Raw genomic sequence first — 18,119 nt, 5'->3', positions numbered from 1 at the left:
CTCTCTCCCACCTTCAATACCACGACTGAGGTGCCCTTGAGCAAGGCACCGAACCCCCAACTGCTCCCCGGGCGCCGCAGCATAAATGGCTGCCCACTGCTCCGGGTGTGTGTGTGTTCACTGCTGTGTGTGTGCACTTTGGATGGGTAAATGCAGAGCACTAATTCCGAGTATGGGTCACCATACTTGGCCACATGTCACGTCACTCACTCACTCACTTTTCAAAAACTACAACGAACGACTCGTTTGGACTACAACGCATATTTTCCTGGGATTTGTGATATCACAAATATCGACGAATGGGACGAGACCTGGTTGAGCTGCACTAGAGAAGGCAACGAGTTTTATCACTATGTCGGAGACACGCTAGCTTTCTCAAGGCAGACGAACTTAGAGTGGTTACAATCATTCGGCTTTAAATCGCGCTCAAATTGATTTGATATTGACGCAATATTTACACTGAAGCTATAGTAAGGGGCATGACATTTCCTGACCAGGCACCGAGTGGTGCCAATCACAACACACACTGGCCCAGCTAACCAATCACAGCACATTTCGTATTTCAGAAGGCGAGCTTTCATTTGATACAAGAACTATTCGAGCCGTTCATGCCAGACTGGGGAGAGAGGTGTTGTAATAATGTAAAATATGTGAAAAATAATGTGTTTTTCGAACAACCTAGTATGAGAGCCTGTTCTAGTACACCCCCGAAACAAAATCAAGACTTTGTAAAAGAGCATAATAGGACCCCTTTAAAAAATGAAAGTTCTGTCATCATTTACTCATGATTTTAGATGTTTTGCAGAATGCCTGGCTGTCAATGGCACCAAACAGCACTGATTATCACACGTCTCATAATAATCACAAAGTGGAGTTTGAAATTTGACAGCTAAGACGGGAAGGCAATTAAGACTTAAATATGGTCTGCTTGTCACACAAACCTATTATATAACTTCAGGCTTTTATGGCACTTATTTAGAGTTTGAAAGAGCAGCAAGGACATTCTTCAAAACCTTTCCTTTTGAGTTCTATGAAGAAATAATGTCATACAGATTTGGAACGACATAATGGTGAGTAAATGATGACAGAATTTTCATTTTTGAGTGAATTATTACTTTAAGGATTTGAAAGAATTCCACTGTTTTCCAATAAAATTACATAAACATCCTTAAAACAAGATAAATTCACCTGAAAAGCAACATATTAAACATTATTTTCAGACAATATTTCAAATAAGTCTTTTTGCACAGTTTTATTCGATTTTTTAAAGTTAGATCATATGTAATATACACTATCATTGACAATTTTAGGTCGATAAGATGATACTTTTATTCAGCAGTGATGCATTAAATTAATTTAAAATGTCAGTAAAAACATTTATAATGTTACAAAAGATTTCTATTTCAAATAAATTCTGCTCTTTTGAACTTTCTATTTATCAATCCTGAAAAAAAAAGAAACTTTTAAATGGTAGTGTATAATGTTTTTTTTTGTAGTTGCTATTTCATATAGTTGCTTCACTTCAAAAACGGAAACTGAAAATGCTTGAGTTAAATGCCAACGCTCAACAAATTACCAGGGGAAAACATCCTACTCAAATGACCAGATTTCCCTTTAAAGCTGCTGAAATTCTTCCAGAGTAAACCGAAAAACACTTTCACAATAAATCCAAATGAAGAGGGAGTCTCTTCCAGAAACTTCTAAGGACCATTAAGTGAAATAAATCATATCTGGGGAAATAATGCATACGTTCTCTGGGTAATTTGAACTTGTTGACAAAATCCCATTGGGCAAAATAGCATAAATTTCACCAATTTTTACATGGGTTCTATTTGTATCTCTGGTGTCATTTGGAATAATTATTTTTTTTTAAACAATGTTCATTATGTTATGATATCTTAATATCTGGGAAAATAAATATGTTTGTCAGTAGTAGTTTGTTTAAAGAACTAAAATATACAGTGGCGTCTAAATGTCTGAGAACACAAGTGAAAATATTTCTGTTTTGCATTATAATTTGATCTAATTTCCTTATTTTTAAATTGCAACCATATTTGTCTCGAATGTGCTTTGATTTGTAACTTTGAAACCTTATTCTTCTTTTTTTCCCCATGTATCTTGTTCTTACTTTTTTTTTCTTTTCAAAGTTCTAAAACTTCATTTCTAGGTTTAAACTAGATTTTAAATCCCAGATCTATAATGTAGTCTCAGACTGGAACCCACTGTATTTCCCTTATTCATATATGCTTGTCATGAGCTCAGAAGTGTGTGGTAAAATAAGAGAGGTGTGCACTGAATTCTGGGGGCGGTTTTTTACTGCTAGGAGTTATTGTAAACCCAACAGTTCCTCCATACATCTTCAACAATCCAGTTTTTTTTTTTTTAGTCTTCTACTTCATTTGATGTTTTTTATTGTCAACTACTGAGAAAATTCCAAATTCATTGTATATTATTGAAAGCAGGAAATAGAAAACAGGAATTATGAGTTCACCTTCCACGTTGCTGCATTGTGTCTGAAATATGCAAACATTCGCGTGAACCAGTTGTAGATCTCGTTTAGTGTTAGCTGTTTTTCTGGCGACTCTAGTATTGCCTGGAAAAAAAAAACACACACACACACACACACACACACACACAAATGCTGATAAGTAAAAAGCAGTTCCATTTCCGTTCAAACCTGGAGCAAAAACAAAGTGAGATGCACATGGTTTGTCAAGTTAAAGTTGATCTGAGGGTGCATGTAAAACAGCTCCATGCTTTTCTGTTCTCAAATGGGAGCTACTTTGTTTACTGATCGCTTCCTTATGCAAATGTGCCAATTTGAGTACATCCTTTTCCGCTAAATGACTAGAACAAAAAATTATCCCGGGCCCAGATTAATGCTTGTGTGATCACAGATTACCCGTTCAGGCCTGATAATTGACTGGGCATCTCAAAGACGCCCCGTTCCTACTGTTGTGTGAAATGAATTCCGTAATAATCACATTGGCTGCAATACTTAATCAAAAGTAATTGTTATATATGGGCGTTTTTTGCCCCCTCTATGAACAGCAAGTGCTCTCACGCTCATTTGCAGATGGCTAATCTTGAGCTCTGCTGTTAAATTGCATCTGAAATTTAACGGCTTTGATGGTGGGGGTTTATGGGTTTGTCTTTAAAGAAGTTTGTTAACGCTGAATATTTATACTGCATACATATCGTTATATGCAAGTAAAATCTAAAGTGTAGATGCTCAATTACAATGCAGTAGGTGAGTTAAATATATCACGCAAAAGTGGCTGCGGTCTTACCTGTCGTAATAGCGAAGCATATGTGAAAGGAGGTCGTACTTCAGTATTCATGTAGAACTCTTTGTTCTGGACAATATCTGTTCACAAAGACCAGACACAAATATTAAAAAATGAACTGAAACCTGGTCACACTTTGCATTACATTAAAGACAGCATATAGTGCAAATTGTAACCAAAAACAAAAACAAAAAACACAAGACCTCAAGCTATGTTCCATATAAAAGGCAAAGAAGCATATGGGCAAATTAAGAATCAAATTCTGCACCAGAAAAAACATTTTCATTACTCAGTTAAAATATAAAATAAAATAAATACATAATGATATGCTATTTTGAATTCTGTTATGTTACAGTAATGAGAATTTTTTGGGAAAAAATGTATTTACTTACCATGAAAATAATGCAAAAAATAATAAAATATGGTCCTAAAATGAGTGTCTTTTTCTTCAGCTTTCTCCAAAACTTACATTTAATATAGATGTTAAATTTAATGTATTATTTCAATTAATTACATTTATTTATTTACTTATTTCTATTTTAGGGTGAAATGTGACCTGCACATATTTTTGTAAGATTTACCCACTGATCCTGATGATTCAATGTATTGTATGTCACAATGAAGCTTCCAAGCAGTCTGTCTGTACCTGGAGATATGGGCATGTTGTACTTGTCCGAGTAGCGTCTGCGCATGGTACCGACACTGTGCAGGCTGGTGGGGGTGATAACGGAGTGGGTTTGTGAGAGCGGCGTGAGGGGGGCCGTTGGGGTGGTGGGCGTTTGGGGTAAGCTGAGGGGTGGCGAAGCCTCAGGAGCCGTCTTGGACAGGGTGACGTTAGAGACCAGGTTCAGCTGAAAAGAACAGAATGAAAACAGGGCACAACATTGTTAGTCACCGCTGATGCCTGCGGATGCTAATTGTTAACACACCATCCAATCAATCTTTGCACCGCAGAGGAGCATTGGTGGCATGTTGGTTTGTAAATATTTGTAAGCACCATGCTTTCGCTTTCCGCGCCCATCATTCTGTGAGCAAATAGCGTACATCCCCCTGGTCGCCCTTTTGTTTGGTCTGCTGGCGTGCTCCCAGAATGCTTTGCTCACTCTCTTTGCTCTCAGGCGGCAGTAGCATTCTTGCTGGCTTGATGGAATGAGTTTCTCACCAAGCCCTAAGAGGTTCCTAATAAGCTGCAGACACAGAGAGGTCAATCTACACTAATTACAGGCTCAAATTGTATTGTAAGGACCCTAATTAGTCGCTACTTACGGGGGTGATACTACGATTAAACGTCACATCTGAATGACCCTCATCAGCCCAAAGGTTCGGAATAAGATGGTTCTTCTGGAGAAATAGTTTCCAGAGAAACACTTTCTTCCTCCCTTATCAAGTGGCACGAGGAGGGGGACTAGTAATAATGGCTATAAGGTAAACTAATTAACCAGCGGGTTAGTTAAGGTGCATTCTTGCTTCCAGAAGCTACGTTGAGTCGTCAGTGTCACATTTCCTCTTCTGCTGGAGTGGAAAATGCGAGACTGACCTGACGATCCTGATATTAATTTGAAGGAGATGAGAAAAAAAACCTAATGACACATATACATATTTCCCCCACCAAATTGTTTTAATTGCTAATTTGCCAATCTGCGGTCTACGAGGAGGGAGACCATGCGACAAATACAAGGACAAACAGAGAGGGGCAAAGAAAAAAAACAACGAGAGGGCACGCGGAGGTGGGTTTTTCGTCGTGCGCCACAATCGCCCACAGATTGGGTGAGTGAATTAATGAAATGTCAAGGCTGTCAATTGCTTTGGAGGTATCAGATGTCTAATTTTGCTCTATAATGGCACCGCTGACAGTGCAGACGGCGACGAGGCTGTGAAAACCAACAGACAGTGATTAACATCTAACCCCCCGCCACGCGGATACGTCTCAGGCCATGCAATTACCACACACCCTATTAACGGTCATTACCATACAGATGCTCTGTCTGATAGACAGGTACATAATAAAGAAATTTGAGGACTGACAGAAGCTTCATCCTTGACATGCCATTGTCTTCAATGCCTATCTAACCTTTTTTCACTTTTTTGTTGTTAATTGGTTTCTGGTGCTATACATTTATATTATAAAACAGTTTTGGTCCTAGATGCTGAATGGTCAATATAGAGATCCAGCTATGCTAAAATACACCATATAGTACCAATTATGACACTACTGTGTAAATCAATGCACTGCCTTGGGGATTATAGAAAATAAAATTTTAAAGAAAAATTTTAGATTAAAATTTTTACAAATATTTTTATTAAGAAGGCAAAGGAGTTTTTGCCATTGACTTTCAATTTTTCTTGTTAAAGAAAATGCAGTAAGAAATGTGAAAAAAGCTTTAAATGAATAAACTAAATTTTAAAATGAAAAATGCAACTTTTAGACGTTAGTCTCAGAATTTGCTTACTTGACATATTGAACCATATGGTACAAACTTTTAGTGCAGAGTGTTCAGATTGTGATACATACATCAAATACAAGGACAATGTGACATGCAAAAATAGGTGGGCATAAGAAAAGGGACTCGGTTTGGGCTGGAGGTTTTTGGATAGTATGGCCTTGTTCAACCTCTGTGCACATCAGCAAGCTTTGTTATCTATATTCCTCATCCAAAAACAGCGAGTAGCCTCTACAATAGCCCAGACAAGCAAGTAATGGCCCTCCTTTTGTTTCCCCATACAATTTGGGTGCTTTCCAGTACGTTCGCAAAATGAGACTTCAGACTGAAAATAACGAAATGGCAATTGGTGATCTAATTATACTGGCTTTGACTTGCCAAGCTGCCATGGAAAACAGCAAACAAGCTGCTAAAAAAAGCTAAACAAACAACAATAAATTAGCTGTTTAATTATGGACAATGAAAAGGTTAGATTGCTGATGAGAACGCTTATTGACACCTACGTTCATAAACTCGTGGACACACATGTGCAAGCATAAACACATAAACAACTGTGGCCTGAGGCGAAATATCTCTTAAAATGAGCTGTTGATAAATATGAATATTATTGGGGCAAGATTAATGAGCAGTATATCAGACAGGAAAAAAAACATCTAATTTGTTAATGAGTAAAAACGTGAATCTAAAACTAAACACACGTTCCAACATTAGCCAAGCAAACAACCAAATTTGCTAAATAAATGTCAAGGCTTTTTCTACAACAATGCTGTTGAGTAAAACGTCACCAAATTGAATCTATGTAAACATGTTTCAACTAAGATTTCACTGAGGTCTGTGCTACATATTCTAATTATTTTGAAGTTATCATTGTAAAATTAAATAAAAGCTTCTAATAATAAAGCATACAGCACACACACAAAACAATAACAGCACCTAATAAAAAGTAGTTTATTTGTAAGTGTCCTCTATTTCAAGCTGCTTCCCCTCAATCCCATGGGAAGAGGTAGCAGGCTAACAACATTATCAGTATCTGAGACCAATTTTCATACACAAGCGTCACTGTGTCAGATACCTCTGTACAAATGCTAATCCAAACAATCAGCGTGTGACAAAGGCAAAGCTCCAGTGAATGAACTACTGTCACCCGCTGTCCCAGGACAACAGCTCTGGGCTCCTGAGCACCACGGGGCAAGTACTTCCATATGTTTTAGTATGTAAAGTGTGCAAGTATTATATTAGGACTAACAACTAACCTTTCCTTTTATCATTTAAAATTTTAAGTTTATATATGAAGAGTTAATTTGCAAAAACCGATAAACGGCACTTAAAAAAAAAATGAGCTGATTGCCGTGCATTATTCTCCAAATATAGCGCGATCTGAACCCTAAACACGTTTTGTCAAAAAAGCCGGTTTTGTCCACTTTCAAGGCATCGTGAGTTCACGTTTTACTGCAGAAGCCGACAAGCGCCCTTGTTGTTTTTGAACAGAAGCCGATAAGTCCATTTTAGCGAATCAGCGTGCTGTATTCAGGTCAGGTGACAAGGCTACTTTCACTTTGAAAAGACGTGCTAGCTGAGAGGAGTTTCGTCAAAGCTGACTAAAAGTGATCGAGGATGGTTAATTTCGACGAACTTGATGAACCTGTGATATCTTCTTCAGGGCGAAAAAGGAAAATAAAAGCTGAAAAGTTTTCACGAAACCTTGCAAAAGCAACGCGTTACAATGGCGAGGAAAAAGCTCTGTGTATTGCGTGTAATCACATCCATACAGTTTATAATCACAACAACAACAACGTTTGTCAGGCATCTACATTGTCATCTGAGGAGATTACAAAGATTAAACGAGTGTTTTTTTAAACTCTAAAAACATGAAATGTGGAGTTATCTGCTTTTGCCAAAAAAAACGACTGTTGGAGTTATCTGCTTTTGTATAAAACAAACTTTTAATATGTAAAAAAACATACTTTCAATTAACTTTAATTTAGTAAATTACCTGTATTTGTTTAAGTTATTATTACTTAATCAAAACAACCCAACTGCAGTTTTTTTATTGATATTACATGGAATGCGCAATAAAAAAAAAGTAAAAAAATAAATAAATTGAGTTTTGCAAATTTTTTGCAAATGAACTTTTCATATATAAAAAAGATTTTTTTTACATTCCTTGCCAAGTTTTTTTTTTAACAAGAAAAGTCGTAAGTGAATAAAAAACAACTCACATGTGTGACATGCACAGATGCACACTCTAAAACTCCACCAGAAAAAGTATATAATCTATGCACATTTGGCATACTATTTACAACATACTATCAGTTGGTGTGCACTAATTATAATCACATATGCTATTTACAGACAGTATGCAAATTGGGACACGAGTTGATGCTGAGATGTCAAGAGTGCTATACTCACTGGCTGTGGGGCAGGTTTGGGCTCTGTAGACTTCACATGAAGATGAGTCATCATTGCTTGGAGACGCTGTTTGTCTTTCGTTAACTTTAAATAGAAAAACAGGAAAAAACATATAAACTACAATAAAAATGAAAAAAGATTCAGACTTTTTTACTTGCATTGTAGTGCAATATTCTCTCAGTTATCAGTAAAATAAATAACCCACTGTGGAAGGACAACTGACAAACATATGATTATTCTTGACATACATATACTCAAATTGTGACCTTTACAGAGACACAACCCTAAAGGTTTATTAGCCACTAAAAATGAACACACAAGCTCTAGCCTTCAGTCATGGTTACTTCAGCCAAAGTGAATCCACATTGAACATTAGAAGACCTCCCCGACCTCCACACACTCTGATCTGGGCTGCATTACCCAATAAAATCGTAAGCCTAAGCAGATCATAGAAACCATTGGCAGCAATGATCTCTATGATCTACTTAGGCTTATGATGATTTTGGGGAAATGCAGCCCAGTTTTACTCCTCTCAGCTGGTACTTCTGAATCTATATGTGTGGCCCTCTTTGCTCTCTGCTTTGGTACAGTATTCAAGAAAAATTTATTGGCATCATGACGTACTATCAAGCATTGGAATAGAGCATAAATGGCTAATGAATGGACAGATGAGCATGCATATAGAGAATGATCATTGCACTTTGATGCCTGGGGTGAATTCTTCCAGCATAAATAAAGGTGTTGCACACATTAAGAAATGAAAATATTGATCAAAAATATTGAGCTGGATTTGACGTCATATTGCTAGCATGAGCACCACAGTTCAATGTGTTAACCACTGCACAATAACTCCGGCACTTTTTAACAGTGGTCGACCGATATGGGTTTTTTGACAGCCGATAACACTTCACAAGATCTCAACTAGATTCGACTAAGTCTGCAAGTTTTGTGAAATTAAATGTTCATTAGATTTGTTTAAATTATATAAATGCATATTTGCGGAATGCTGACGGCAAACGAGAAAGTATTATAATGTTTGCCTTTAATAATATTAAAGCAATCGTTATAATACTTTTTTGTATACATTTTAATTCCTTTGTTTAACAGTTCTATCTGATTATTAGATAGACTTCTATCCGTATTAACAGAACTGAATGACAACATGCGAACAAGAGGGAGAATGTGAGCACTGTGTGCTCAGGCGCTGCCGCAGCTGTCCTCGGCACCGTCAAAATAAATAAAAGTCCCGCCTCGAACACATCGGCTAAACAGAAAAACGTATCGGCCAATGCCGATATTTAAAAAAATGGCAGATATCGGCCTTGGCGATATATCGGTCGACCACTACGTTTTAATGCTCTGTGCCTGAATCTAAGAGTATACCTATCTCCCTTATCCTCTCAAAACCAAAACTTCTCATTAATTTTCCATACATCGCCAGCTCTGTAAAGCCAATCAGTGAGCATTTGTTACGATTAATGTGCATTAGCAAGCGATGCAATACAATAAACAAAATGAGTCAATCAATTCACTGAAATGACTGGTAGCTCACCCACCATTGTTGGTGTGCCTGGATTTTTTCACAAAGTGTTTTATTGTGGTGCCAAATAGTTAAAAGTCATAAATGACTTTAAAACCCAGTAAAATTGGAAATGTAATTATCTTGTGGAGTTAGCCCCAGGGCACTCCATATATCTTTGCCTGGCTGTCATGCGAACATAACACATTTTTAATGACTGGTTACTCACAAATGTACAAAATAATTTCATTTTTATCCCTCCCTCTTCTATCTCTGAGCTGCTACTTGAGAGTAAATGAGCGAGAGAGAGAGAGAGAGAGAAAGAGAGAGAGAGAGAGAGAGAGAGAGAGAGAGAGAGAGAGACAGACAAGAAGCAAACTTTTGAAGAAGCCAGAAAAGGAAATGAACGAGGAGAAATTACACGTTACCTGCAGTTCCAGCTGTTGAACTACTTGCATCTGTACCCTGCACTGCGCCGTGCTCCTGTCATCCAAGGCATGTTCATTATTCAGATGTCTACAGAGAGAGAAAGCGAGAGAGAGAGAGAAGCCTTCATTTTAGTACCATATTTTACAGCCATCTATTAAACATTTGATAAAACTTTCATGGTAAAATATTGAATTACATTATCTGCACATTCTGCAGGGCAGTCATTTATTTCTCCATATTGGAAAAGTGAAAATGGCCCGAGATACGCATATACTAAAATGATAAAAAGTAAATAAAGCCAATGTCCACACATCCACAAATATCAAATTCCCCAAACACAAATGAAGAGTGTTCTAACAAGATCTCTGCATTACCGGAAATAGAAGCGCTCTTTACACGCCTCATGCATAATTCACGAACTGGCCGTTTCCACGCAAACCTACAGAAACCAAGTTGAGCAGATGAGAGAAGCGCCTCGCCAAACGTGCATTCCGCAACCCTCTCAGCTTTTAAAATTAAATGGATTCTTCTTATTTTCGGTGGCTTCTGCAGTTAATTATGTCATCTAGATTAAGAGAACTCAAATGAAGCCAGAAGGAAAAAGGCAAAGGACAACAAGGAGAAAAGAGATGGAATCTGTCATAAACTTGAATTATGAATATAATTATGCATGATTATTTTATACGGCCAAGACCTTTTTTCTCCCCCGCACGTTTATAACTAATCTAAATAAGTAGCTGGCCTCGGCAAAGTGGGCCAAGCTTTCTTTTTTTTACCTCTCCTTTTTTTTGTGGTGATTTATATAAAATGGTGGAGATAAGATTCACGAGTGAAGGAAATATGATTGGAGGATTTTTATCAGCCCTCGGATGAATTATGGTTTGAAAATGCTTATGCAGGGGCATTTCATTAATCATTTAATCATAATCCGTGCAGGATGTTTGAACTGATTTCACAAATACCCTTTAATTTCACTACTTCATTATGCCCGCTAATGGATCCAATATATTATATATATCATAAATTATATCGCATCTTTGCTGACCATGTAGGTCACTGTCACCAGGCAGAGGCTGGTGGAAGGGAACACTAGCATTTTCCACGTGCTCGTCTTTCCAAATGCACGTTTACTGTCTTCCACCGCAAATCAAAGTGTCGTGCCCGGACCTGAGCAGGGGCCGAGACAAGGGGAGCCAGAACTGATGTTGATGGCCTAATAAATTTGGCGAGGTGGCGTGACATGATGGCAGCGGCGCCATTATTAAGAATAAAGACAACATACGAGCACGGCTGAAAATACATGTGGGGAAAACACACTCGACAACACTCGTGACAGAGAGCAGTTTTGACTTCGGAAGTGGAGCACTCAACCTTGAAAGGGAAATGACCTAAACGTGTGTCAAAACGGACTCTGTTTGCTTTCAGAATGAGCATATAAATACCACGTGTCTTTTTGAACATTGGCACAGCGTGAACACACCTTTTAAGATATTTGCTTCGTAAAAATAACACAAGGATTAGGGATGGCGAGTGTTTTAACATGGCCACGATACATCCACACCTTGTTTAAAACGATATTGTGTCTGTTCTGGGTTCCAACATTAATCAACTAAAAACAAGCTGCTTTTGAAGTCAGGGAAGGTTGAAGAGGGATCATATAAACATTTCAAAACAACCACCCAGTTTTCATTTGTGGAGAGATAAAATAGGTACAGGGCATCTCACATTTTCAGTGAACGCGGCTGGACGTGACATGCTTTGGAATTCGTAGTTCACGGCACCCTGCGAGCCCCCGCTACCTTTTTTCATCCTTTGTTACAGTGGACGTTTTTCTTTTTTTCCCCGTCCTCTCCTCCGTTCCGTCTAATGACATGTAGAGTCACAGTGCATAATTAATAGGAAATTAAATATTCAAATGGCCCTTAATGCAGCCTCTCGGAAGAGTGTCTGGATAAGAGGAGCTCCGGAGAACGGCAGAATTGATGTCGGGAGAGACTATGAGCGCTGGCATGTGTCACTTTCTGGACTTCAAACGAAGGCTGTTTAAAAGCTTTCTGGCAGAATGACAGCCCCTAATGTAAATGGCCACAATAAAACAAGTTAAATAGACATTACTTAAACAGTCAGCATTTTACATATCACTGAAGCTAGCTGTCCTTTAGCCCAGGTTTTAATGATGCTCTGGGAGGCTGACACTCTGAAAGTTCTTCCTATTAGAGCGATGGCTGGACGAGCTATTGTTTCTCCCAAACACACGCAGCGGTTTCAACAGCTAAGCATCCGTCGGTTTTTCCTGATCTTCTCACACTGCGTAAAAGAATTATGCTTATCTACTGATTTTATTTACTCATACTGCTTGTGTTTGATGGGTAAACACACTTTCCAGGATGGGAAATACAACACACGTGTTTGTGACAAGTAACTGTAAGCAGAAACCAGTTCTAAGACTAATACTGTTGAAACTGAATTTACAAATTTAATTTGTGAGAGTTTAAAAAAAAAGATAAATACCGAAACTCACACACAGGATGTCCTAGTGCACCTAGATGGCAGCACTACTGAGTTTGACCATTCAAATATACCAGGTCATGGATGCCCTTGACCTCTTGTAAAAGCGTCCTGAGCTGTTCTCTAAACCTTTGCCCCACCCTTCCTGTCCCACTGGAAAAACACACATCGGTTTATCACCGCTTCCTTTTTTATTTATTGGAAATGTTATCATCCAGCATGACTAGGTATGAGATGTTTTCATTTAAAGACATAAATAACCGTATGATTTAAAACAACACCGCTGCACATCACTGGTTGTTGCCTTTGGCTCGGTCTGCAGAGATCCATGTGATGTTAGTGTGCATCTCTCACCGTTCCTTGCCACGTCGCCCCAGGCACCCGTCTTTAGCTACCCAGAAAACTCTTATAATCCAGCTAATTTACTCCCTGATTTCTGTTTATGGTTCTTCGGGCCCGTCGGGTGGAGGATGTACATGTGGGAATGTTTAGCGCATGGACGGTTAACACCTTCAGCCTGCCAGCTGAACTCTCACCCAGCCTCGCTTTTTCCAAAAGCGGCTTTTAGAGAGTCTCCAAATGTTTTCTCAACATGTTCCAAGCAGTTTAGGGCAGACAAGAAAAGTAAACAAGATGTTGCCATGATAAAAACACTTGTGTAAACATTGCAGAGTGTACTTAAAGAGAGCACTTCTCTCTCACTCTCGCTCTCAAGCTCGATTTCAGCTCTGAAATGCTAATTTCTCTTATTTCAATAAGCAAATGATGAATCATGGTTTTGGCCAATAGAAAAAATGCAACAACGTGAACCACAATCCAAAAACATACCTTAACAGATGCGTGGTTTAGAAAAAACAGGGCAGCAAACTTTCTTTCTAAGCTCTCGGTGGAGAGCGAATACACTTCTTTACATTTTTCTCCACAGGTAAACACAGATTCAAGATAGATAATGTTATTATCTGTAAAAGTGTTTACAGAGCCTGGGCTGGTTTTAAAAATGCCTTCAAATCAACTGGCAAGAGAAGCACATGAGCAACGACCCTAAGAGAAACAGAGGTGGAAAATAATTAAAAAAAAAGCACACAAGACTGAAAAAAATGGTAGGAGTGCAGCTGTAGTTCTGCTTACCACTAGTTTTTCTCCTTTTGGTCTCAGCTTGTAAATCTTTGAGTCAGGCTTGTTTTAGTTTGAACTCAGGATAATGGAACAGTGCCATATCTTGTTTAGAGTGGGACTAATCCAGCCTGACACACACTCACTGATCTGCTGCCACACAGCACGTTTTCATCATCTCATCTCATCTCATCTCATCTCATCTCATCTCATCTCATCACAAACACACACACACACACACACACACACACACACACACACACACACACATACATAGTGGAGATTAAGTGAGACCAGGTCTTCCTCAGAGCAGGGATCAGGGGAAATGCTGTGTAAACTGTGCACCTTTAGCCTGACCTTGGGTTTAGGTGTTATTTAGGGAGCGTGGAGCTTTGTGTTGGCCAGTATAGACTGGACTTTAACAGCATGGAGGGGTCAGTTAATACATAGTGGGCAGGTGAACAGACACTGGTTGTAGGTAAAACCATTGCAACCGTAGGAGCTGTGGTGCAGTGGTTGGCGCACATGCTTAAAAAAAAAAAAAAACAGTGTGGCGCTTGTCTGGGTGATGCAGATCGAATTTGGCCTGCCCCAGATCTCTACTATATGTCACATAAAAAAACTCAGACTCAAAATAAAATAAATAAAAATGAGAAACCTTATGTTTTTGAGTTTATGCTCAGCAAGGCTTCATTTATTTGATAAAAAATACAGTAAAAATAGTAATATTGTGAAATATTATTGCAATTTAAAAGAACTGTTTTCCAATTTAATATTTTTTAAAATGTAATTTATTCCTGTGATGGCAAAGCTGAATTGTCAGAAGCCATTACTCCAGTCTTCAGTGTTGTATGAGCCTTCAGAATTGATTCTAATATGCTTATTTGCTGCTTATTATCATTGTTTTGCTGCTTCACATTTTTGTGGAAACTGTAATTCAAAAGAAAGTTCAAAAGAAAAGCATTTAATTGAAATAGATCTTTAGTAATCTTCTTTAATCTGTAGCATTATAAATGTTTTTACTGTCACTTTTGACAAAAAAAAAAAAACAATTTCTTTAAAATAATCTTACAGACACCAAAATTTTAGTGTGCATAACAACACAACACACAACCTCTCAATAAACTAATTTAAAATGTGAAACGTATGTGATAAGTAATTTAGATGAGTGATTGGCACAACTCATTCCCACAATTTCTGTATGTTGCGGGTGGTTTCTGGGTGTTGATATGTGGCTGCTAGGGGGTTCTGGGCTTTTGTTTGATGGATGCTTACTAGCCCATGTCAAAAAGTTTGTTCAAATGCCTAAACCTTCAATATGAGCAATATTAATAGCAAGCACCAATGATATGTTTCTAAAAGCAAGAAGAGAGAGACTCAGACTGAGAGAGAGGGAAAGAACTAGAAGATCACTTCTTCTTGTCTGTAAAAAGGCAGACAAGGGCAAACCCGCTGTACTCTCAGAATGTGGTCCACCGTAGATAAACATACCCACGTGTTTGTTTTGGGACAAAGTGTCAGTAATCACCATGGGGACTGCAGTTATCGCAGGCAGCACAGAACCCTGAGGAAAACCACACCACAGAGAGCAGGCAAAGAGCAGCACACCACACACCCACGTCAAGAACCCAGCCCACACAGAGAGAGGAAAAAAACCAGGAAAGGGAATGAAAAAATACTGTAACGGGACACTAGGTTGATTTTTTATAAGACCAGAAATGTGCACAGGATTCCATGTGGAATTTTATATGGACTTGCAGTATGATTTAGAAATAATCCCAATAGATCCAAAATTTTCTCATAGGACTCCAACATAACACACACAAAAAAGATTCTAATTTAAAATTAAAAGAGTAGGATCCTTGAGAACACATTAGTTCTTAGTCCCAATTTTAATTTTATCCTGCTGGTAATCTTAATAGTTTAACAGGGGAACTGTATGTTCTTGCATGTATAAGCTTTAGCTTTAGTTTTAGTTAGAATCCTATATGAGAAAAAAAAATCCAATTAGCATCCTTTAAAATTGGTTCCAAATTGTAATTCCATATACAATTCCAAAAGAATATTTCCAAATGGAATTCTGTAAACAAAATTCCTTTTTTTTAATTACAGGTGTGGGTGTGTGTGTGAGATACTTACTTCAGGAATGAATGAAAGTCTTCAAACACGGCTTCACATCCTGGCCATTTGCAGACTCCGTGACCATAGAGAGGGTGACTGTGAGGAGAATGATCATCCAACGTTGATCTACAAGAAGAAAAGACACATTAGTGTGATATCAAGGCTGCTAATATTTGAAACACAACATATTCACGCATCATTGGATTTTTATGAAAGAGGCTAAAGAGTAATTAATCTCCATAATACTACTTAATGAAATATTAATGACTTATCCACTAAAATATTACAACTAATAAAGAAACCTTCCAATTCAGCACAAAAAACCATTGCAGCTTGCTGTTTTATTGACACAGCACTGACTCTCACATGACCACTGACTTCTACAGGAAGTGTGTGATCAGCGCAACCATGTGATCTCTGCTTTCAGCATAGCTGGAGTTGTCAGCCTATTGCAGCCTCTAAGCTTCCCGGTGCTGGCCAATCAATAGCCAATTATGGGTCTCCTCTGATCCGCACAGAGGAATGCTTTGATCAGGGCAGCACGAGGCTCTGAGAGACAGCACGTCCTTTAGCCCTGACCACTGAACCGTGGCCCCTGCCATCCACCTGGAGCAACAAGTGTTTCCCACAACAGGAAGCTCCCAAATCCATCTGGCCTGCTCCCGCCAAGCGCAAACAGTAAACACACCCCACCTGTTATCAATTTATTCGCTTGCACAGGGTCGTCAACAGCTCAGTGCAGCATGCTTTCATATGAACTACACCGCAGGCACAAGAAAGCTTAGCAGCGAAGATCCACCTATTTTTTTTCTCTCAATTTCAGAAGTGTTGTTTTATCTGCAGAAGGAAATGTAGTGGCATTTGTTAAATTTAATATATAGCTGAATTAATATAACATAAAGCTTAGACCTATTCAGACAGAAAACTCTCAATAGCTGCAATTATAAGGATTTAACAAAAAAAAGCAGATTATGTTTTTATGCAACAAACACAACACACACACACACACACACACACACACACACACACACCTTTAACAAAATAGGTGTAAAACATGTTTTATCAATGCAATGAAATAGAAAAAAAGACAAAACATGCCAATTTCAAGACAATAATCTTATAACAGTTATATTTTCTGATGTAAAATATTAAGATGTGCCAAAAAATCTATTAGAAGCTAAAATAAACTAAATAAACATATGCATGAACATATTAAGGCATCCATTTTCATTTTTAATAAAAAATATATGTTGAATCTCTTACTGTTTCCTTTTAAACAAGAAACATGTCGTGCACCATTACTTGTTTTAATTAATTCCAAGATGATCTAGGCTATAGATATATAAATATGAGTTGAGTTGTGAAAAGCTTAAAGGCCTGTGATTCAGGAAACAAAGCTCATTTTGAACAATGGATGACTAAACGGTTTTAAATGACAACTCAGAGGAAGACTGACAGACACCATAGGTTTTCTTTCTATACTGACCTCATTCATTCCCTACAAAAAAACAACAAATACAAAGAGTCAAAGCTTGTCAGTGATCTTGTCTGTCTGTTGAAGTGTGTAAGTGTGGTAACTTCTCCAGTTCTTTATTTAAAAATAAGACAAACACAAGAAGACAGACTTGAATATAAACTTAAATTATAGTTTAACAAGCAAAAAGGTGCCATCTGCTTTGCATTCAAGGTTAAAAGTAAAAAGAGGCAATAAATAAATAATTTTAAAAAGTCTCAGCGCATCAAAAACACCACCACATGTGCATTTATATCCTTCATCGGCTCTTACAGCAACAGCCTAAATGCTTTCCTGTGAGGCAGCTCGGCTCTGTCCTATCATCTTTCATTATATTATGGTTTAGAATCGTACTATCATGCACTGAGCAAATAAGTATCATCGTAGCCAACCTAACGAAGAAGGAGAGAGGTCAGACAGTAACTGAGCACTTTGTCACAACACTATTACTCTAACTCACGTCTTCATGTGGGGAGAAATCATCAAAGACACACTCCTCCTCTAAGTCTATTGGCAAATCCCCGGACCCCTGACTCAATCCTCTACAGTATGCCCAACCAAACGTCCCCTCCCAACCCCCCAATGTTTTAATTATCATTTGCAGAGTTGAAGATCAATTAAAAGGGAGGTTAAGGGGCTCGTTTAGGGGGGCAAATCTGATTATTTATCTCTTTAAAACAAATTGTCTGGGTTTTAATTCCCCTGAGTGCAGCATTCCTAAATGATTCTGGGAGGAGAATGAAGTGGGGCGACTCAAACAGACTGACACCCTTTCCCTT

The 18,119-nt window shown here is 38.1% G+C and overlaps 1 protein-coding gene across 9 annotated transcripts in view; it reads right to left on the bottom strand.

Moving 5' to 3' along the window:
* The window catches only part of LOC107680700 (forkhead box protein P1-B-like), a 220,939-nt gene that overhangs the window by 14,545 nt on the left and 188,275 nt on the right, over nt 1-18,119 (bottom strand). For all 9 annotated transcript variants that reach the window (XM_016476714.1, XM_016476713.1, XM_016476722.1 and 6 more), the window contains 6 exons: nt 15,846-15,953; nt 10,085-10,172; nt 8,138-8,221; nt 3,934-4,138; nt 3,291-3,367; nt 2,492-2,593 (listed from right to left, as the gene is read on the bottom strand). In XM_016476714.1, the coding sequence (XP_016332200.1) occupies nt 2,492-2,593; nt 3,291-3,367; nt 3,934-4,138; nt 8,138-8,221; nt 10,085-10,172; nt 15,846-15,953 (664 nt within the window). The remainder of the gene's footprint in view (nt 1-2,491; nt 2,594-3,290; nt 3,368-3,933; nt 4,139-8,137; nt 8,222-10,084; nt 10,173-15,845; nt 15,954-18,119) is intronic.

This window comes from Sinocyclocheilus anshuiensis, unplaced genomic scaffold (assembly GCF_001515605.1).
Source record: "Sinocyclocheilus anshuiensis isolate Anshui unplaced genomic scaffold, SAMN03320099.WGS_v1.1 scaffold396, whole genome shotgun sequence".
In the NCBI taxonomy this organism is placed as follows: Eukaryota; Metazoa; Chordata; class Actinopteri; order Cypriniformes; family Cyprinidae; genus Sinocyclocheilus; species Sinocyclocheilus anshuiensis.
The sequence above is the reverse complement of the archived record's forward strand: the minus strand, read 5'-3'. Positions and strand labels throughout refer to the sequence as shown.